Source organism: Cetorhinus maximus, chromosome 26 (genome assembly GCF_964194155.1).
Source record: "Cetorhinus maximus chromosome 26, sCetMax3.hap1.1, whole genome shotgun sequence".
NCBI lineage: Eukaryota > Metazoa > Chordata > Chondrichthyes > Lamniformes > Cetorhinidae > Cetorhinus > Cetorhinus maximus.
Window position 1 is genome coordinate 1,545,171 of NC_135904.1, and position 22,747 is coordinate 1,567,917.

At 49.0% G+C, this 22,747-nt stretch overlaps 2 protein-coding genes across 4 annotated transcripts in view; one reads left to right on the forward strand and one right to left on the reverse strand.

Moving 5' to 3' along the window:
• igdcc3 (immunoglobulin superfamily, DCC subclass, member 3) overlaps window positions 1-6,542 on the forward strand; it is a 131,082-nt gene extending 124,540 nt beyond the window's left edge. The window contains exons 12-14 of the mRNA XM_078529958.1: window positions 1,581-1,719; window positions 2,128-2,338; window positions 3,913-6,542. Coding sequence (XP_078386084.1) covers window positions 1,581-1,719; window positions 2,128-2,338; window positions 3,913-4,119 — 557 coding nt within the window. The 3' untranslated portion in view covers window positions 4,120-6,542. The remainder of the gene's footprint in view (window positions 1-1,580; window positions 1,720-2,127; window positions 2,339-3,912) is intronic.
• Window positions 6,543-12,146: 5,604 nt separating this feature from the next.
• LOC144668207 (uncharacterized) overlaps window positions 12,147-22,747 on the reverse strand; it is a 106,035-nt gene continuing 95,434 nt past the window's right edge. For 2 of the 3 annotated variants that reach the window (XM_078529962.1, XM_078529959.1), the window contains one exon: window positions 12,147-13,862. In XM_078529962.1, the coding sequence (XP_078386088.1) occupies window positions 13,764-13,862 (99 nt within the window). In that variant the 3' untranslated portion in view covers window positions 12,147-13,763. The remainder of the gene's footprint in view (window positions 13,863-22,747) is intronic. The other variant, XM_078529961.1, reaches the window with a different exon arrangement.

Here is a 22,747-nt window from a genome sequence, read left to right on the forward strand (position 1 = left end):
TTTTCTCTCTGAAGGTTGTTTGTCTGTGGAATTCTCTTCCCCAGAAAGCAGTGGAAGCCGGGTCATTGAATTTATTCAAGGCTGAGTTAGATTTTTGATAGACAATGGAGTCAAGGGTTGGGGGGGGAGGGGGGAACAGGAAAATGGAGTTGAGACCACAACCAGATCAGCCATGATCTTATCGAATGGCAGAGCAGGCTCAATGGGCTGAATGGCCCACTCCTGCTCCTATGTCCCTATGAATGAGTGTGATAAAAGTTTGAAAGCGAACATTCTTCAGGCTTTAGCCTGGGCAAGCAGCCAACCAGTGTTTTCAGAGAGTGGTGTTTATTGAAGCATCTGATTGGTCTGCACTGAATGTGAGGGCGCAGTTGGTCCATACCAGGTGTTGAAGTCACACCTGCCTGTTTTGGTAGTTCAGGTGAATGTTAAAGAGCCAGTGGCACTTTTTAAAGAGGAGCAGAACCAATATCCCAGCCAAGATCTAGTTCCCTCTCAACTAATGCCTCCAAAAATTACTTTCATCTTATTTCTGTTTATGGGGTATTGCTGGCACAAACTGGCTCCTGTGTTTGACAACATAGAAGTGGTAACTCTATTTCACACGGGGTTCATTGAGTTAAAGTAGTGGTTCTCGTAGTGTGGTTTGCAAACGCTGATGCTCCCCGAGGGCCCTCCGGCTGGTCTGTGGGCTAGTCCAAAATGGAAGTCACTGACACACAACACCATGGCCAAGCCATACAGGCCAGAACCCTCATCCCGACCAATCGCATGGCGTCATGTTACTGTTACAACATGCATCTGTGAGTTTGGATTTTTAACACTTGGGCTGAAAACAAAAAAGAGGAACCGGCCACACATACAGCCCGACATTGAGACTGAAGCTCTCCAGCTTGGAACCAGATTGGTGTCTCATCAAAAGCAGCACCATTCTTCTCATTCATTCGGATGAGTATTTTTTGCAGTGGCAAGTGAAAGTGGGTAGGGTGGGACCGGTAGGTGGTCTGCAGGGCCTTTTGCCCCACGGACAAAAAGGTTTGAGAACCACTGAGTTAAGGCACTTTGAAATGTTTTTTGACTTGATTAAGCGATGTGGAAATTATTATTATTAGACAATTACTATTATTAGACATTGTGTCAAATGCTATGTTGATGGGCTTATACCAACCAATGAAATCCAGCATTTATGAACTCAAGAAGGCAAAGTAACCCATCAGGATTGGATGGAAGACAAGTGTAGGAAAAAGGAAAGACTGAGGGAGATAAAGAGGTTCCGAAAGTGGTACAAAGGTTGAGTCTTGATGTTAACAGAGTTAAGATGTAGCAAGAAGGAAGAGTGTGGCAGTAGCACTTAGGATTGACAAAATAAGAAAGTTCAGAGGGACAATAACAATATTGACAAAATAGCAATAAAGGCTGCGATAGAGAGAAGGGTTGGAAGCTGCAGATGAGAGAAGAACTGCCTTTTCAGATAGCAAGATTCTTCTGGTGTCTTGCCTAGGAGAACAAGAGAGCTAAACAATCTCATGTGAGATGGGATTGCTCCTGATTTCATTAATAAAAGGCATTTTGTGTTATAGTTCTGAACACTCCATGTGACTGCCTGAAAGAGGAACACAACAGCAAAACATCGACAACTGGCATCATCATTGGAACCCACATCGGTGTCACCTGCATTATCTTCTGCGTTCTATTCCTGGTTTTTGGATATCGTGGAAGGTATATGCTCCACAGATTTTTGACAGGGTAGCCTCCTGTATCATTGCAACATTAAAAGTGTAAATGTTGAAGCACAGTTAACAAAATAGATTCTGTTATGCATTGGGAAGCTTGTCTGTATGTATGTGTGTGTATGTGAGTGTGCAAGTACACATGCATGTGCTTATGTGCATGCCCATTTCATGATTCATTACAGAAATGGACATGCATAGAAGCCTTAACAGTAACAAACATACAAGCAGCATCCTTTGTTACTGTGTAAGTACTACACACATACAGGAGGTGAGATATAAACAAATTATGCAGTGCCAGATGTGAGTGAATAGTTCTCTTTTACCAAGAACTTACATTAAGTAATATTTTCATGAATTGTGAACTAAACCTGTCCCTTGGGAATTACATTTCTAGGTTGCTAATGTGTAAAAATGTTGAGGACCGTCTGGCTACCCCTCAGACTCCATCCAGGGCTCAAAGAAATTCACAAGGACTGGTCCTGAATGGCGGACCGCGGAGAGGTCGGGAAGAGTTCACACCCAATAGGAAGATGGCTGACCTGAATGAACTGGAAAGACTGTTTCCTGCACCAGTTCCTAATGATCATCAACACAAGGGAATTACGGTAAGATCTGCTAGTGAGGATCAACTCAAAGGCAGTCAATATAACTGAGAAAAGTTCAAGGGATCAAGACCCTGAATTTCCCTGCCACTGGAAGGTCCCATCCTGATGTAAAGTGGTTGGGAATCTAGGTGCGGAAATTTGGACAAGTCCCAGAAACATTGTCTCCATCCCGAAGACTCACTGCTGCTGGTTTACCATGCTGCCCCAAAATAACCCATGATATAACAGGAGGTGGCGTTCAGAATTCTCATGGGTTCTGCCTCGTTATCTGGCTGGTAATCCAGGCACTGGGCCAGACAGTCTGAAGAGCATGAGTTTATGGAGTGGGGGCCACCTTCTGAGCAGGTGCCCATGACGTGCCCACCCTGTCGCAGGTGCTGGCTGGCAGTATGTTAATATGTCAACACTTCCCAGATAGTCCAGCAGGGTCAGGAGCAGAGTTCAGCAGCGTCCATTCCAAGGCAAGAACCTTTGGGTCCCATATTGGTAGTGTTTTCGAATGGGCTGTTTATTTGAGAAAGTAGAAAGACTTGTCATGATACATGTTCCTTTCCTCTGCCCATTAACTGTAGAATGGCTACAACTCAATAAATTGCCCCTTTCTGTGCATCTGCACTCATTTTCTCCTCTGAGGTGGTGATGGGTGACCCAGATCCCATAAAACAAAGCTGAAGATGTTTGTGCTGTTTTGCCAACTTGACAATGCAAGGACACTCCAGTTGATTTTCATCAACTTCTGCATATCCTTTCACAACAAAATGAATGGGAGTCATACCAGCAGTGAGCTAAACCCACACACCATACAATGGACTATAGACCACCAGTAGAGATGTACAGTTTTTGAGTTTTCAGCTTAATTTCCTTTAGTTTCATCTATCCATATTTATTTGTCTGATTTGGGAGATTAAACAAGTAGGGGAAGAGTCCATGAAAGTACAAATTTTAAATGTGCCCCTGACTACAGACTCTCACTATTTAATGTAAACCTAAGCAATAATCTGTCTGCAGAGTCTCGTCATAGAATTAATTTGGCTCCCTGTAAATTAGGTGCGTAAGAAGTATACAGATTGTACGATAAATGAAAGAGCATGAAAATACACAATAGTATCGAGTGCATGGAAGAAACTATATTCCCGGGTCCTTACTAAAAGGTAAAGCTCACACTATAAACTGAAGACTCCCCTCTTATTGTGTCCAGGGAAAAGATCACTGGTGAATTATGGATGGCTGGTTAGAGCTATTCTTGAAGGTATGCCAATAAGTGTTTGTTAGCAAATTTGTTAGCTTTGCAGAGTTATATTAGAAGTTTCTTTATGTACTTGAAGGGTAGAAATGATGTGATTGTTCAAACGCTTAATGTGCTTGTATACATTTCCTAAATTAAGTAGCAGTGTTAACCTATTTACATATTAACCCTTAGTGCTCACGTTCATCCGATGGAGAAAGGAAATTGGTGCATTAAGCATTTATATAATAATGTCACAGAGTAATTTCCAATTTCTAGTTATTTATATCTTGGATTAATGCTACGTTTTCTCTTTTTCTCCCCCTTTATTTCTTCCTATTCCCAACAGTCTAATAATATCTCCCCCATCTCTGAAGAACAGCCCAGTTTGATCTGCCAGAACTCTGTGTTCCCACTGGACGAGTTTGTTGTGACTCAGGAACACCACACTACCTTCCAAACCGTTGTACAGTGTTCTTTAGACCACCCTGAATTAAATGTTAATCAGCTCAGCTTGACTGTAGTGAAAGACAGTAGTTCAGTCGCCACAGAGTGAAACTTTGAGAGAAGCCAAGTCTCATTGCCTACCTGTAGGTTTATTACTGGAACTCACATGCTGATATTTATCGTTTTCCTATGTGATGGCATCTACACTAGGACCACCAGTCTCAAGTCAGTTCATGTTCCACAGTGGATTTGCTGAAAATTAAGTCTGTTTGTATCCTCAAAAAAACTCAGGCATGTTGTAATGAAGGTACTTCGAACTGGTGTAGTTTATCTATGTAACTTACCTTATGAGGATGCATTTCAGGCCTACAAACGTCAGATTTTCACCATTTGCAAACACACATCAGTTTGTTGGCCTGCTGTTCATTGGTCTTGCCTTGTAAAAATTGCTTTGATGTAAAACAACTACCAACATCAGTTCAGTAAGGCCATAGCAGGTCTCCATGCAGGGATTCGATAGATTTCACAGTGTATCAATCTCAGGTTACAGGTTCAATAATTTCAGTGGTGGATTCTTGTCAAACAAAGTGACTGGTGAGGCCTACGCGGAGGCTGCTAATAAGACTTGGAAAAACAACTCAAAGAAAAGTTTGATGATTGAAAACTACCTCAGCCGCATTGAATGTCTTCTAAAGAAACTGCTCAAATTGGTATCTTCCTTCCTGCAAGTAGAATAGCATTTGGTCAGTACAGATGCAGTACTACCTCAAGGCCTCACTCATCTACCATTTTCCCTGAAGAAGAGGAGAAAAGCACTTCCAAATATAGAGAGAAACATTCTACCTCAAATTTTATAGAACTCCATTCTGTGTTGTGGGATGGTTTTCCCTCCATTGATGTACGTGGTGATTTAACCAAATTTCCTGCCTGCTTTAGGCTGAGGCGTGGAATTAATGGTCATTACTTTTTCGTATGTTACACTGTATATAGCCATGTCTTATGTGTTTGCATTATTTTTTACATTACAAAGGTGTTTATTCTTGTTGATTGTCTGTAATGTTTATCAGAGAAATATTTTTTATCATCGTTCCTTACTCAAGAACGTCACCAAAGACATGCTTTTGAAGAAAAATGAACAAGGCTCTGGTTTTCCATTCAGCCCCTAACGTGTTGCTGTGCAGAGTCTTGCCATAATGCTCGCACATCTCAGCTAAGTCAGAGCACATTCCAAACTGAAGGATAACAATGTAACCAGTGTCGAGTCAAACATTCCCAGTCCTGACTCCTGTCAGACCTCCCAGGATTTCAATAACATTCAAAAGAATCTGTAGCCTTGGAAAGGAAGGTTCATTACTGACATCAGCCCTGACTTGATTGTTTTGTTCGTGTGGACGAGAGTCATAGATGTGAACCACCCACTTTTGATGGGGACCTCTCCTCGCTATGCCAGATGAAGCAGAACTTCACAAAGGACGACCACGTCAGAGGATCGATATCGGGAATGTTCCTCCAAAAAGTGCAGAGAAAAAGAGAAGTAAAAATCACAGATGTGAAGTCGAGAGCTATGATGAGAACCCTCTCCATAAAACAAGCCATGGCAGAGGCTGGCTGACCTCCATATAGACACGTCTGAGATACAGCAGTAATTTAGTCTGCATCTAAGCTTTCTTCTCCTTTTGATAATTTGCAGTCTTATTGTACCTCATGTTTTGATGCCCAGGTTCTGTGCTCTGTCAAGAGCATTACAGCCTGCGTGGGTGTTTGCAATGCCCATGTTTCTGAACTTCATTTGGGTTGCTGTGATGCCCCTGTTTCTGTACAACTGTTTGTAGTTATAAGTGAAAATGGTTAGTTTCTGTGAAGCCTTATCCGTGCAGTTTTATTAGATGGTGGGCAGTCAGTTATCTACCTCAGTATTAACCGCCTGATCCTGGTGAGCTTGCTGTCAGCCTCCTCCCATTGCTCCAACACTAACACAGTGTCAGGATTTAATTTTCAACATCACTCCGGTCTGCACTTGTTATCAATCTTGTAAAACTATTTGAAGCCACTTAACGTGAGATTTCGAAAAAAAAAAACAATTTCTATTCTTCAGTGTAACTAGAATTAAGTACTGAATGTTCATCCAGAGTTTTATGGCTGGTCCTTTGAGTATTGCATTAAATATTAAAATCCTTTTAATTCTTTAATCTTGGATGAGATGTTCAGGAAGTTCCATGTTCAATGTTACAAATATGTGAAGGAGGTTTGTGCCAGTTATTCTCCACAAGTATTTTCTGATCTCTGAGGAAGTTTGTAAGCAGTGCTCTCACATGATCTTTATGTGGATTGAAAACCAGGATTGGCAGTGGTTTGAAATCAGAGGAAGGAGGAAACGAGCACGCGATGATTGTACATTGTGTTTCCCCTTTAAGAAAGCTGCTTTCTTCGTGTTTTAAAGTAATATTCAAAGGATGTACACAAAGGGCCTGTTTTTCAAATACATTTTCTGGAGGGGCTTGTTGCAAAATCAGCCCTACAGCGGACTGTGCCACTGGCAGAGTAGGGGGGTGGAGGTGGGGGGTACTTAGCATTGCCACAATTACAACCATGAAAATGTAGCAAGGTACAAGGGCAAAATTAAAACAGGAACACCTTTCAAACCTAGTCATGGAAATGTGCCAATACTGGGGAGCAGTGCAGAAGAGAGAGTGCATTGCGCATTCTGAACTTGTTGCATACATAGCGTGCCATGCTCATACTCTTGGACTCGGTGTGACACACTCTAGTTTCCTAATGTGTGGGTAGTATTCTATTTTATTCACATTATTTAAAGATGCACCAGGGGTGACGGCTATCTCAGGGACACATCGTTATGTTTCTTTCGTAGCTGAATGCAGAGTAGTTTTGCGATGACAGGGTATTTTCAAACTGTTAGATTGGAAGTATTTATTAGCAAGTCTCTCCTGTTTTGCTTTCTTGTTGACGAAGAAACACTGGGTAAGCCCGTTATGGTTGGTCAGTAGTGAGTTTACATTCTTCACCAGTACACTCCAGGATGTTTAAGGGACTGAAATTGTAATTGAGAGTATATAATAAGAATTAAATATTTTTAAGATAGCTTCACCATAGATAGAAACTCTTGGTGTCTGAGAATTCCCATCTATGTTAACTTTGAAGAATATTTTGCTACGCAAGATCAAGTATGAAGAGAAAACAGAAAGTTTAGTAGGAGACTTTTTATTCAAAGTATTTGACATAGACTCCTTAAGCCAGAGATTGGCCGCTTACTAAATTACACCAGGAGCAGACCAGGTGCTTAGTATCACCTAGAAATGACTGCTTCTGTTATTTGAAAAGAGCTAATGTCTCTGTAGAAATAGCAGACTCAGCAGTCATCCAAATGCATTGAGTGTTTGCCCAATATCATCGAATAGCATAGGCTTACAGATCAGGCAGAAACTGGCTACTCACCAAGTTGTATCAGGTACATATTCACTGTAAAGGGATGAATTTTTTTATAATAGTTTATGATATTTTTTTACACACTAATTACTGTCTGTTACAGCCACAATGATGATTGTGTGTGAATTCTAATAACTGAAATGTCTGAAGATTCTTTTGAGAAATGCACAGTTTGTTTCTGCCAATGTGATGTCTTATTTTCAGTATTATAAACATGTTTGCTGGGGTTTTTAAGCATACTTAGATTTAGATTTATTAGTAATATATTATAATTTTTAAATCACAAATGTCTACACAATATTAGGTCGGATGTAGATTTAAGATAACCATGTGGATAATACTGTTACAAAACCTCTTTAGTAAAACGGGTCTATACTGTGTCTAAACACACATTCACCCAACACATGCATTTTACACAATGGAAACCTCGGGGCTTATTCTCCCTCTCTCTTCTATTGGCACATCACATTTCCTTTTTACATCTGGTCATGAAGGAACAAGAACTGTGCTCCTGCCCAGTTGGCACCCTATGATTTGATTCTTTTTTTTAGGTGCTGCATAATACAAAGCACAAAAAAAAACAGAAGAATATAGTGGGAGCAATTTTAGCCTGACCCATCTAGGGGAAATGAGGTAGGATTGGGTTGGACCCCCTGTTTTATACCCCACACAATTTTACACTCCATTGCAATCAATAGACCATTAAAACAGAGCGGAGTGTAAAATGTACGTCCGACTTAAACCCAATTCGTTCCCACTGGGCATGTTGGGTTAAAATTACCTCCAGTGTTTTTATTTAGTTTAAATAGAAATGTAAATTGATTTTGGAGGATCAGTTCCCCAAAGGTCTGCAGTTGGTGCTCACAGCGCTATTTTACTATCACAAAGAAAAGATAGCATTGCACCATGTTCTGTCACTAATGCACCATGCGCCATGTTCTATCACATCATCAATCTATGGAGACCTTTTTCTTACATGGATCATTAAGCTAAGTGCTGTCCTCTTAAGATCAGCCACAGACTGACTTTGATCAACACCCTGTTTTACCAACATGCGACTTTTTGACTTTTCAAAGGATTACTAAATGTCCTGATGTCAATTCATTTGGAGGAGAGGGGGGCAGTGCAGGGTTGGAGGAAGGAATTTGTTGATGTCAAGAGAAGGGGATTTATATCACGCGGATGTTGATTCATCGAAAGGAGAGGATTGGTAATTCTGTCTTGTTGGGGCATAGTGTCATGAGCTCAGCTGGTGATGGGTTTAATCCCTACTTATCTCAGTGTGTTCAAGGTTAACTTCAACAATGTGTTATTAACATTCCTGATATGTAAGGATGGATAACTGCTCCCACAAGAATGACACTGGTGTAATGTTCCACTCATTATATATAAATGTACTGTAGAATCAAAGAGGACACTGTTCTAAGGAGCCAGGCTGCTGACGTGTGACACTGGATTGCAAAAGGTTATCCAGAGCAAAATAAAAAGGCATATGTAGTTTTTTTTTGTTTTGAAAATGTCTCCTGCTGTCAAAGTGTCATCCACGGGCTGTGTGAACACGAGGTTTCAGCCACATAAATGTCAGCAACATGAAATCTCGTGTAGGCGTTGGGCTGAGATGTTGCAGCCCCTCCCTACCCAAGCTCAAAGCACTTTCCTCTCCTGTTTACTCATTGTTCCTTGTGTGAATGTTCCGATTCCCACTGATCATATGATTGTTGACTTTGTACAATAACAGAATTTTTTTGTAGTTCAATTGTTTAGTGTGTGGAAATAGAATTATGAAAAATAAAATAGTGTTAGTTAATCCAAATCTTAAATGCTCTTTGTGACTTGATAAGATGGAAGTTGTGTGAAAGTGCCTGAACTGGCTCCTATCCAGGGGTGTAAGGTATTAAGGTGATGTCAATAAACTTCACAGAAAGATGTGCCCACAGTCAAGGAACAGCTTTGAGAAGCGTTCAGTTTGAAACTGCCTCTGTCTAACTTTCCAGTTCTAGTTTAGCTGCCATTTATACTCTCTCAGTGTATGATTGTTGAACGGTCATTCTTATGAATTCTCCAGCACAATCAGCGTGTGTGTGTTTGTGGGAGTGTGTGTGAACATTCTCTGGCCAGGTCCTGCCGTTCTGTGCTGTTTGCTTTGTCTCTCTCTGGGGTGAAATTTACAGCTCCCTATTTGAAGGCAGGGAGGTCATGTAAAAGAAAATGGGTGGCTAGTGCACCACCTTCCTGCCCACTCCTGACCTGTTCCCCCATATTAGGGTGGGCGGGTAAGGTGCCAGACAACCTGCCCTCCCTTAGGCCTACTGAGGACCTTAAGTGCCAATTAACTGCCACTTAAGGGTCTCGTTCCACGTCCATCAAAATGTTTCAGTCCCCTGGGGGAAGACTGGGACAAGGCGAATAGCCTGGCAGCTTTCATTGCACAAGCTGCTGGCAGGCAGGAAGGGGGAGGGGAGGTGTACCTCCTTCCTGGGGGGAGTCCCCTGTGCCCATGCGGGGCACCCCTTCCAAGATGGTACCCTCCCCTTCGTCCCTCCCATGTGGCCTCTTTAACCCGACCCACACAACCCCTCCCCCACCCCTGGTTGGGGTCTCCAAGCCGTGCCCATGCAAAATCCATGGACTCTCCATCTTCACTTCTTCCTCGGGACTGCTTGTAGTTGTAGCAGTGTCACTAATCTCTTCTGGGACTTGGGCGGGACTTCCTGAACCTGAGGGATAGACATCCCATTCTGATCCAATTAAACCCGTCCCTGTGTAATAATTGAAGTAAATACTGAAGACTTATGCTCCAGAACTAGCCGCGCCCCTAGCCAAGCTGTCCCTGTACAGCTACAACACTGGCATCTACCTGACAATGTGGAAAATTGCCCAGGTATGTCCTGTCCACAAAAAGCAGGACAAATGCAATCTGACCAATTACCACCCTATCAATCTACTCTCATTCATTAGCAAAGTGATGGAAGGTGTTGTCGACAGCACTCTCAAGCAACACTTACTCAGCAATAACAGGCTCACTAATGCTTATTTTGGGTTCCACCAGGGCCACTGAGTTCCTGAACTCATTACAGCCTTGATCCAAACATGGGCAAAAGAGCTGGACTCCAGAGCTGAGGTGAGAGTGACTGCCCTTGACATCAAGGCAGCATTCTTATTTGACCGAGTGTGGCATCAAGGAGTCCTGGCAAAACTGGAGTCAATGGGAATCAAGGGGAAAGCTCTCCACTGGTTGGAGTCATACCCAATACAAAGGAAGATGTTTGTGGTTCTTGGAGGTCAATCATCTCAGTACTGGGATAATGCTGCAGTTCCTCAAAATAGTGTCCTAGGCCCAACCATCTTCAACTGCTTCATCAATGACCTTCCCTCCATCCTAAGGTCAGAAATGGGGGTGTTCACAGATGATGCACAATGTTCAGCACCATTCGCAACTTCTCAGATACTGGAGGCAGTTCGTGCCCTTATGTAGCAAGACCTGGACAATATTCAAGCTGGGGCTGATAAAATTGCAAGTAACATTCATGCCACACAAGTGCCAGGCCACAACCATTACCAACAAGAGAATCTAACCATCTCCCCTTGACAATCAATAGTATTACCATCACTGAATCACTCGCTATCAACATCCTGCGGGGTTACCATTGACCAGAAACTGAACTGGACTAGCCATATAAATACCCTGGCTACAAGAGCAGGTCAGAGACTGGGAATCCTGTGGATAGTAACTCACCTCCTGACTCCCCAAACTTGTCCACCATCTACAAGGCACTTCCCTCCCTAACAGCACTGTGGGTGTTCCTACATCACACAGACTGCGGCGGTTCAAGAAGGCAGCTCACCACCACCTTCTCAAGGGCAATTAGGGATATGCCGTAAACGCTGGCCTAGCCAGTGATGCCCACATCCCATGAACAAATTTTTAAAAATCGCTGTGGGGCAGCCAGGTTTCTGGTTGGGGTGGCACTGTTGGGACTTTTTGGTTGGGTGAGGCAGGTAATCCATTCCCTCTGTAAATCCACCCCTCTGTGTCTAACAATGACAATGGGTGTTTATACAGCAACTTCAACATGATAAAACATTCCATGGCGCTTCAGAGAAGTGTTATCAAACACTAAGCCACATAAGGAGGTATTAAAGCAGGTGCTCGAGACCTGGGAGCGGGAGGGAATTACAGGGTTTAGGGCCTAGGCCGCTGAAAGCATTGCTACTTAAAATCAGTGATGCTCAAGGGGCCAAAATTGGAGGAGCACAGCCATAGAAGGAATTGGAACCAGGGATGAGAATTTTAAAGTTGAGGCCTTTTCGGACCAGGAGCCAGTGGATCAGGACAGGAGATACAATTCCACAGAGGTTACACTATGACTTACAATTTAGTGGGCTTGTTCCATTTGGAGCATTGTGTTTGATTCTGCTCACAGCACAAAAACAGGATACATTCATTATAAAGGGTGCAGACAAGAGCAAAAAGACTTCCCAGGTGCAAAGGGATAAGCTGTGTGGAAAGATTAGATAAGCAAAGGTTCTCCTGGAAAGAAAGAAGATGGCTGACAGGGGACTTCACTGGGGGATATAAATGGTGCAGATAAAGTTAAGTCCACAACACTGGCTCAAAGAATGCCATGAAAACAGGATCAGATGACATAAATTTAAATACTGAAAAGTACATTTCAAACAGACTTTTGGGACAACCTCTTTATTCAAAGAGTGACAAAAGTTTGCAATGATCTGCAAGGCTGGGTATTAAGAGTTAAAACGATGGCGATTTTCAAAATAGTCACAGGTTAAAAAGGGAAAGTTAAGGTAATAGAAAACCAAGCCTCAAAAGGCCAAACAGACCTTGCTCATCTCAGTTTTTCTCATGTTTATAAATCCTCACCCAATGTTTACACACTCATTTCCGGCAGTAGCGTTGGACAGTCACTCGATAGAGTCTACAGATGGAAATATTTGCTGCTTTTTCCCCTCCTGAGCACTCTTACACAATCAATGAGTGTGTTTTCATTCCTGGGTGCATGGGTTTCAGTCACTATTGAACCTCACGGCAGAAAGACTGAAGCAATCATGGAGCTAACAATAGAATCAAAATCCTGATGGACAACATCAATGCGTCCTCAATAAAAAGCTGTTAACAGTTTTCGGGGAATGTAATCTTCAATGAAGGATAACTAATGATAAAAGACAAAGAAAAACAAGAGGTGACAAATTTGGAAAATGTTTGAAATCATTGTCCAATTTTGCAACCTTTTGATGAGTTTAAGTATTGGCGAGATGTCAGGATTGGGGTGAGGGGACTGAACTTTGATTTTGGCTGATTGCATAAAGTCATCCGTTTTACATCATGCCTGATTTTATTTCCTTTAACATATTCTATTATACACACCTACAACATTTTATATACATCTCGTAATGATCATACTCCCTCAGTTACAGAACACTAATATATACATACCATAACTATCAGGACTCTATTACACACATCCCATAATTATCAGTCTCCATCTGTAGTTGATAGTCCATTATAAAGTTTCTGGGTCCTGGTTCTCATGCTGGATTTTCGCTTTTGTTGTGATTTTTTTCTTTAAATTTTATTAATTTGTGAACTTCAGTAAAGCAATCTTGTACTAATTGTGCTCAGGTATGCTGTTTATATTGTATTGATATCAAAACCAATGTTAATTGTATTAAACAAGCGGAGGGTGTGGAGCTAAGTGAGAAAGGTTTATCCTGTTCAATATATTAACCATGGAATGGCATTAGAAAGTTATCTTCCTGAACCCAAGTAACATTATTCTTTGGGCAAGCCTCAAGTATCAGAGATGGGTGGAGCAATGGCCCAAATCAGGAAATCACAGGCACTGCCCTGAATACCTCAGGGCATTTTGACCTAAACCTACTTGAGTTTCATTTGAACTTTAACCCTTGACTGAGTTGGTTCAGGTGTTTTAACACAGAGAATGCTCCAGCAGATAGGCAGCTCCCTCCTGTCTCTCCAGGGTGGGCTTACGGGCACTTCAAAAAGACTTTGGGGGTTGGGAAGGGTGGGAAAGAGAATGGGGCTAAAAGTCACATAGGTCCTTTTCATCTTATCCATTTGCGGAGACTCCCTTGAAAGCAGGGTTACCATGACAATGAGATCAGAAGTTTTGTGCTTCAGATCCTTGCAGTACATGTCACACAACTCAGACCCGTTCGGTAGCACGTCAGAGTTTATCAGTGTGCAAAAACTCATGTTACAATGTTAGTCCGGCTGAGAAAAAGCGAACACGACTTTACTGTAATAAATTTCTTTTTAAAAAATCTACTTTACATCACAATGCATATTCTACTTTCCGGTTTTGTGGTGGATTTGCTTGCTTGCTCTTGGTCTGCCTGGGCACTGCTCCGGACCTGCTGAGACTGCACCTTCAGGAGAGAGAGAGAGAGAGAGAGGAACAGGAGGTCCATAAGTGTACAACACAAATACAATGACTGCAGGATTTTGGATGCTGAATGCCTGAATGTTGGGGGTGGGGTGGAGTGCGAGGGTCACAACAGGCCATGCAGTCTTAACTGTAACATACAACAGAGCGGTGCCAGCAGCCACATCAGAAAACAATCTCTGATATAGATGATTTGAGTGCAAATCTCTGTACAGTACTAATTTTCCTGTTACAGTCCGCTAGTGCCTGTTATGTCATAAACACGCCCCATAACAGTTATCAGGGATATGATTAGGTCAAAGGAAAGAATCCTGAAAATGGGTAAGCCCCACACCAGGAAGCAAAGCGACCAAGAAGGGGGGAGGGTGTAGCCCATGGTGTGCGGACTTTTTAAATATTTGCTTTGAAATGGGACTTCTGTTCCATTATTTCAACACCATTTGAAGAAATAGCCTGTCACATCTGAAGACAAAATAATCCTGATGTTAATAATATAATATGTATGTTATTACCACTTATTAGAAAACATGAATCCGTGAAGTTAAAACATACTTAATGGGAGCACTTCACACGTACCAAATTCCCGCACAATCATTTGTGCCTAAAGTACCAGGTGCACAATACTTTATAACTCCTTCCAGTTTCAGTTAGTTTAAATATAGTTAGCAATTTACCATGCTTTGGGATAAGCTCACACATTGGCTGGATTCAATCATGTCTTAATTGCATTTACATAGTGCAGAAAATCTAGCATAAGTAGTGAACGCCAAACTCCCTCACTGACCCCCACAGTCTCCCTCTCTCCCTCACTGACCCCTGCAGTCTCCCTCTCTCCCTCACTGAACCCCGCAGTCTCTCTCTCTCCCTCACTGACCCCCACAGTCTCTCTCTCTCCCTCATTGACCCCCGCAGTCTCCCTCTCTCCCTCGCTGACCCCCGCAGTCTCTCTCTCCCTCACTGACCCCCACAGTCTCCCTCTCTCCCTCACTGACCCCCGCAGTCTCCCTCTCTCCCTCACTGACCCCCGCAGTCTCTCTCTCTCCCTCACTGACCCCCACAGTCTCTCTCTCTCCCTCATTGACCCCCGCAGTCTCCCTCTCTCCCTCACTGACCCCCGCAGTCTCTCTCCCTCCCTCACTGACCCCCGCAGTCTCTCTCTCTCACTGACCCCCGCAGTCTCTCTCTCTCACTGACACCCGCAGTCTCTCTCTCCCTCGCTGACCCCCGCAGTCTCTCTCTCCCTCGCTGACCGCCGCAGTCTCTCTCTCCCTCACTGACCCCCACAGTCTCTCTCCCTCCCTCACTGACCCCCGCAGTCTCTCTCCCTCCCTCACTGACCCCCGCAGTCTCTCTCTCTCACCGACCCCCGCAGTCCCTCTCTCCCTCGCTGACCCCCGCAGTCTCTCTCTCCCTCACTGACCGCCGCAGTCTCTCTCTCCCTCACTGACCCCTGCAGTCTCTCTCTCTCCCTCACTGACCCCTGCAGTCTCTCTCCCTCCCTCACTGACCCCCGCAGTCTCTCTCTCTCACTGACCCCCGCAGTCCCTCTCTCCCTCACTGACCCCCACAGTCCCTCTCTCCCTCACTGACCCCCACAGTCTCTCTTTCCCTCGCCGACCCCCGCAGTCTCTCTATCCCTCACTGACCCCCGCAGTCTCTCTCTCCCTCGCTGACACCCGCAGTCTCTCTCTCCCTCGCTGACCCCCGCAGTCTTCCTCTCTCCCTCGCTGACACCCGCAGTCTCTCTCTCTCTCACTGACCCCCGCAGTCTCTCTCTCCCTCACTGACCCCCACAGTCTCTCTCTCCCTCGCTGACCCCCGCAGTCTCTCTATCCCTCACTGACCCCCGCAGTCTCTCTCTCCCTCGCTGACACCCGCAGTCTCTCTCTCCCTCGCTGACCCCCGCAGTCTTCCTCTCTCCCTCGCTGACACCCGCAGTCTCTCTCTCTCTCACTGACCCCCGCAGTCTCTCTCTCCCTCACTGACCCCTGCAGTCTCCCTCTCTCCCTCACTGACCCCCGCAGTCTCTCTCTCCCTCACTGACCCCCGCAGTCTCTCTCTCCCTCACTGACCCCCGCAGTCCCTCTCTCCCTCGCTGACCCCCGCAGTCTCTCTCTCCCTCACTGACCACCGCAGTCTCTCTCTCCCTCACTGACCCCTGCAGTCTCTCTCCCTCCCTCACTGACCCCCACAGTCTCTCTCTCTCACTGACCCCCGCAGTCCCTCTCTCCCTCACTGACCCCCACATTCCCTCTCTCCCTCACTGACCCCCACAGTCTCGCTCTCCCTCACTGACCCCCGCAGTCTCTCTATCCCTCACTGACCCCCGCAGTCTCTCTCTCCCTCGCTGACCCCCGCAGTCTTCCTCTCTCCCTCGCTGACACCCGCAGTCTCTCTCTCTCTCACTGACCCCCGCAGTCTCCCTCTCTCCCTCACTGACCCCCGCAGTCTCTCTCTCCCTCACTGACCCCCGCAGTCTCTCTCTCCCTCACTGACCCCCGCAGTCTCTCTCTTCCTCACTGACCCCCGCAGTCTCTCTCTCCCTCACTGACCCCCGCAGTCTCTCTCTCTCCCTCACTGACCCCCGCAGTCTCCCTCTCTCCCTCACTGACCCCCGCAGTCTCTCTCTCTCCCTCACTGACCCCGCAGTCTCCCTCTCTCCCACACTGACCCCCGCAGTCCCTCTCTCCCTCACTGACCCCCGCAGCCTCCCTCTCTCCCACACTGACCCCCGCAGTCCCTCTCTCCCTCACTGACCCCCGCAGTCCCTCTCTCCCTCACTGACCCCCGCAGTCTCTCTCTCCCTCACTGACCCCCGCAGTCCCTCTCTCCCTCACTGACCCCCGCAGCCTCCCTCTCTCCCACACTGACCCCCGCAGTCCCTCTCTCCCTCACTGACCCCCGCAGTCCCTCTCTCCCTCACTGACCCCCGCAGTCTCTCTCTCCCTCACTGACCCCCGCAGTCTCTTTCTCCCTCACTGACCCCCGCAGTCTCCCTCTCTCCCTCACTGACCCCTGCAGTCCCTCTCTCCCTCACTGACCACCGCAGTCTCTCTCTCTCCCACACTGACCCCCGCAGTCCCTCTCTCCCTCACTGACCCCCGCAGTCCCTCTCTCCCTCACTGACCCCCGCAGTCTCTCTCTCCCTCACTGACCCCCGCAGTCTCTTTCTCCCTCACTGACCCCCGCAGTCTCCCTCTCTCCCTCACTGACCCCTGCAGTCTCTCTCTCCCTCACTGACCACCGCAGTCTCTCTCTCTCCCACACTGACCCCCGCAGTCCCTCTCTCCCTCACTGACCCCCGCAGTCTCCCTCTCTCCCTCACTGACCCCCGCAGTCTCTCTCTCCCTCACGGACCCCCGCAGTCTCCCTCTCTTCCTCACTGACCCCTGCAGTCTCTCTCTCCCTCACTGACCCCCGCAGTCTCCATCTCTCCCTCACTGACCCCTGCAGTCTCTCTCTCCCTCACTGACCCCCGCAGTCTCCCTCTCTCCCTCACTGACCCCCGCAGTCTCTCTCTCCCTCACGGACCCCCGCAGTCTCCCTCTCTTCCTCACTGACCCCTGCAGTCTCTCTCTCCCTCACTGACCCCCGCAGTCTCTCTCTCCCTCACTGACCCCCGCAGTCTCCCTCTCTCCCACACTGACCCCCGCAGTCCCTCTCTCCCTCACTGACCCCCGCAGTCTCTCTCTCCCTCACTGACCCCCGCAGTCTCTCTCTCCCTCACTGACCCCCGCAGTCTCTCTCTCCCTCACTGACCCCCGCAGTCTCTCTCTCTCCCTCACTGACCCCCGCAGTCTCCCTTCTCCCTCACTGACCCCCGCAGTCTCTCTCTCCCTCACTGACCCCGCAGTCTCCCTCTCTCCCACACTGACCACCGCAGTCTCTCTCCCTCCCTCACTGACCCCCGCAGTCTCTCTCTCCCTCACTGACCCCCGCAGTCTCTCTCTCTCCCTCACTGACCCCCGCAGTCTCTCTCTCCCTCGCTGACCGCCGCAGTCTCTCTCCCTCCGTCACTGACCCCCGCAGTCTCTCTCTCTCACTGACCCCCGCAGTCCCTCTCTCCCTCGCTGACCCCCGCAGTCTCTCTCTCCCTCACTGACCGCCGCAGTCTCTCTCTCCCTCACTGACCCCTGCAGTCTCTCTCCCTCCCTCACTGACACCCACAGTCTCTCTCTCTCACTGACCCCCGCAGTCCCTCTCTCCCTCACTGACCCCCACATTCCCTCTCTCCCTCACTGACCCCCACAGTCTCTCTCTCCCTCGCTGACCCCCGCAGTCTCTCTATCCCTCTGACCCCCGCAGTCTCTCTCTCCCTCGCTGACACCCGCAGTCTCTCTCTCCCTCGCTGACCCCTGCAGTCTTCCTCTCTCCCTCGCTGACACCCGCAGTCTCTCTCTCTCTCACTGACCCCCGCAGTCTCTCTCTCCCTCACTGACCCCTGCAGTCTCCCTCTCTCCCTCACTGACCCCCGCAGTCTCTCTCTCCCTCACTGACCCCCGCAGTCTCTCTCTCCCTCACTGACCCCCGCAGTCTCTCTCTCCCTCACTGACCCCCGCAGTCTCCCTCTCTCCCTCACTGACCCCCGCAGTCTCTCTCTCCCTCACTGACCCCCGCAGTCTCTCTCTCCCTCACTGACCCCCGCAGTCTCTCTCTCTCCCTCACTGACCCCCGCAGTCTCTCTCCCTCCCTCACTGACCCCCGCAGTCTCTCTCTCTCCCTCACTGACCGCCGCAGTCTCTCTCTCCCTCACTGACCCCTGCAGTCTCTCTCTCTCCCTCACTGACCCCTGCAGTCTCTCTCCCTCCCTCACTGACCCCCGCAGTCTCTCTCTCTCACTGACCCCCGCAGTCCCTCTCTCCCTCACTGACCCCCACAGTCCCTCTCTCCCTCACTGACCCCCACAGTCTCTCTCTCCCTCGCTGACCCCCGCAGTCTCTCTATCCCTCACTGACCGCCGCAGTCTCCCTCTCTCCCTCACTGACCCCCACAGTCCCTCTCTCCCTCACTGACCCCCAGTCTCTCTCTCTCCCTCACTGACCCGCGCAGTCTCCCTCTCTCCCACACTGACCCCCGCAGTCCCTCTCTCCCTCACTGACCCCCGCAGTCCCTCTCTCCCTCACTGACCCCCGCAGTCTCTCTCTCCCTCACTGACCCCCGCAGTCTCTTTCTCCCTCACTGACCCCCGCAGTCTCCCTCTCTCCCTCACTGACCCCTGCAGTCTCTCTCTCCCTCACTGACCACCGCAGTCTCTCTCTCTCCCACACTGACCCCCGCAGTCCCTCTCTCCCTCACTGACCCCCGCAGTCTCCCTCTCTCCCTCACTGACCCCCGCAGTCTCTCTCTCCCTCACGGACCCCCGCAGTCTCCCTCTCTTCCTCACTGACCCCTGCAGTCTCTCTCTCCCTCACTGACCCCCGCAGTCTCTCTCTCCCTCACTGACCCCCGCAGTCTCCCTCTCTCCCACACTGACCCCCGCAGTCCCTCTCTCCCTCACTGACCCCCGCAGTCTCTCTCTCCCTCACTGACCCCCGCAGTCTCTCTCTCCCTCACTGACCCCCGCAGTCTCTCTCTCCCTCACTGACCCCCGCAGTCTCTCTCTCTCCCTCACTGACCCCCGCAGTCTCCCTCTCTGACCCCCGCAGTCTCTCTCTCCCTCACTGACCCCGCAGTCTCCCTCTCTCCCACACTGACCCCCGCAGTCTCTCTCCCTCCCTCACTGACCCCCGCAGTCTCTCTCTCCCTCACTGACCCCCGCAGTCTCTCTCTCCCTCACTGACCCCCGCAGTCTCTTTCTCCCTCACTGACCCCCGCAGTCTCCCTCTCTCCCTCACTGACCCCCGCAGTCTCCCTCTCTCCCACACTGACCCCCGCAGTCCCTCTCTCCCTCACTGACCCCCGCAGTCTCTCTCTCCCTCACTGACCCCCGCAGTCTCTCTCTCCCTCACTGACCCCCGCAGTCTCTCTCTCCCTCACTGACCCCCGCAGTCTCTCTCTCTCCCTCACTGACCCCCGCAGTCTCCCTCTCTCCCTCACTGACCCCCGCAGTCTCTCTCTCCCTCACTGACCCCGCAGTCTCCCTCTCTCCCACACTGACCACCGCAGTCTCTCTCCCTCCCTCACTGACCCCCGCAGTCTCTCTCTCCCTCACTGACCCCCGCAGTCTCTCTCTCTCCCTCACTGACCCCCGCAGTCTCTCTCTCCCTCGCTGACCGCCGCAGTCTCTCTCCCTCCGTCACTGACCCCCGCAGTCTCTCTCTCTCACTGACCCCCGCAGTCCCTCTCTCCCTCGCTGACACCCGCAGTCTCTCTCTCCCTCACTGACCGCCGCAGTCTCTCTCTCCCTCACTGACCCCTGCAGTCTCTCTCCCTCTCTCACTGACACCCACAGTCTCTCTCTCTCACTGACCCCCGCAGTCCCTCTCTCCCTCACTGACCCCCACATTCCCTCTCTCCCTCACTGACCCCCACAGTCTCTCTCTCCCTCGCTGACCCCCGCAGTCTCTCTATCCCTCTGACCCCCGCAGTCTCTCTCTCCCTCGCTGACACCCGCAGTCTCTCTCTCCCTCGCTGACCCCTGCAGTCTTCCTCTCTCCCTCGCTGACACCCGCAGTCTCTCTCTCTCTCACTGACCCCCGCAGTCTCTCTCTCCCTCACTGACCCCCGCAGTCTCTCTCTCCCTCACTGACCCCCGCAGTCTCTCTCTCCCTCACTGACCCCCGCAGTCTCCCTCTCTCCCTCACTGACCCCCGCAGTCTCTCTCTCCCTCACTGACCCCCGCAGTCTCTCTCTCCCTCACTGACCCCCGCAGTCTCTCTCTCTCCCTCACTGACCCCCGCAGTCTCTCTCCCTCCCTCACTGACCCCCGCAGTCTCTCTCTCTCCCTCACTGACCCCCGCAGTCTCTCTCCCTCACTGACCGCAGTCTCCCTCTCTCCCTCACTGACCTCTGCAGTCTCCTTCTCTCCCTCAATGACCCTCGCAGTCTCTCTCTCCCTCCTTCACGGACCCCCGCAGTCTCTCTCTCTCTCCCTCACTGACCCCCGCAGTCCCTCTCTCCCTCACTGACCGCCGCAGTCTCTCTCTCCCTCACTGACCCCTGCAGTCTCTCTCTCTCACTGACCTCTGCAGTCTCTCTCTCTCTCCCTCCTTCACTGACCCCTGCAGTCTCTCTCTCCCTCACTGACCCCCGCAGTCTCTCTCTCCCTCACTGACCCCCGCAGTCTCTCTCTCCCTCACTGACCCCTGCAGTCTCCCTCTCTTCCTCACTGACCCCTGCAGTCTCTCTCTCCCTCACTGACCCCCGCAGTCTCTCTCTCCCTCACTGACCCCTGCAGTCTCTCTCTCCCTCACTGACCCCCGCAGTCTCTCTCTCCCTCACTGACCCCCGCAGTCTCTCTCTCCCTCACTGACCCCCGCAGTCTCTCTCTCTCCCTCACTGACCCCCACAGTCTCTCTCTCTCCCTCACTGACCCCCGCAGTCTCTCTCTCCCTCACTGACCCCCGCAGCCTCTCTCTCCCTCAAAGGTTATCGGGGTTAGATGGGAATGTGGAAACTGAAACACAAGAAGATCAGCCATGATCTTATTGAATGGCGGAGCAGGCTCGAGGGGCTGAATGATCTACTCCTGTTCCTATTTCTTATGTTCTTATGTTCTCACTGATGCCCCACAATCTCTCTTCCCATCACTGCTCCGATGCTCAGGCACATGTGCCTTCATTCACTTTCCTGCTGCTCCTCCAGTCATTGGCTTTTCTTCTCCCACACTTGCAGCTATTTAGACACAACTGCATCTCACTAGTGAGCCTAAGAGCAGAATTGAAGTTTCAGGTCAAGAACTTTTCTTCAGGCCCTGATAGGTTAGCTCTGGCCCAGATTTCCGTTGCTGGGGCTCATTTGCAGACTCAGGAGATCCCCCAGCTCGGCAAACCTGACCTTTAAAAACGTACGCCCACTGGCCGAATTTTCTGCCGGGAAGGGGGAGGCAGACTGAAAGAAGAGTTTGGGGGCGACCTCAGAATGAGTGTGGAGGCTGCTGGCTGCAGAGATGGGCTAGGCACAAGGTCTGTCTCTGTGCTCTGGCACTATGTTTAAATAAATAATAACATAATAATGCAAAAACCATCTCTGCAGCCCTCACTCCTGATGCCCCATCAATGCCAATCCATGGCCCCCACTCACCCCCTCCATGGTCCTGCACACCCCATGACAACTTAGTGCCAATTCATGCCAACCCATGCACTCCACCCATCACCCTTTGCCCCTAAGGCCTCCATGCCAATTTGCCTAATATCCTAGGACACTTACTTGGAAGGTTCAACACTTCCTGGACAGTTCTTTAACATTTCTTTGACATTGAACAGTTCCTTGACAGCTGGACAGTTCCAAAAAGTGCATGATCATGTTCACTTTTAACAATCCCAAAAGTGCCTTACCTCTCGCAAAGCGTGTCTTACCTCTCTCAAAGATGTCCTGGGACCTTATCCAAAGAGATACCTTACCCCTCCAAAGTGGCTTTCCAAACGCACCCACCATGTTCAGACCTCCTCTTACCCATTCTAATCTGCACGCTCCGGATTCCACATTCCCTTTCTTCCAAAATCCCACTTTAGTGGAGGTAGCTGGTGATTGAAATGACTAGCAGCCTCCTCAAATCGTGGATGTGTGAACCCCAGCCTGTCTCCAGTCCCACCCCGTCTCCAGTCCCACCCCGTCTCCGGTCCCACCCCTACAAAGATGGGAAATGGCGGGTTGGGGGGGTGGAATTAAGAATATTCAGTCCTTTACGGGATTTTTGCCACAATGGAGGGGCTCTCTGTTGTAGTGAAAATCCAGCCTCTGTTTTTCTCTCTCTACAGATGCTGCCAG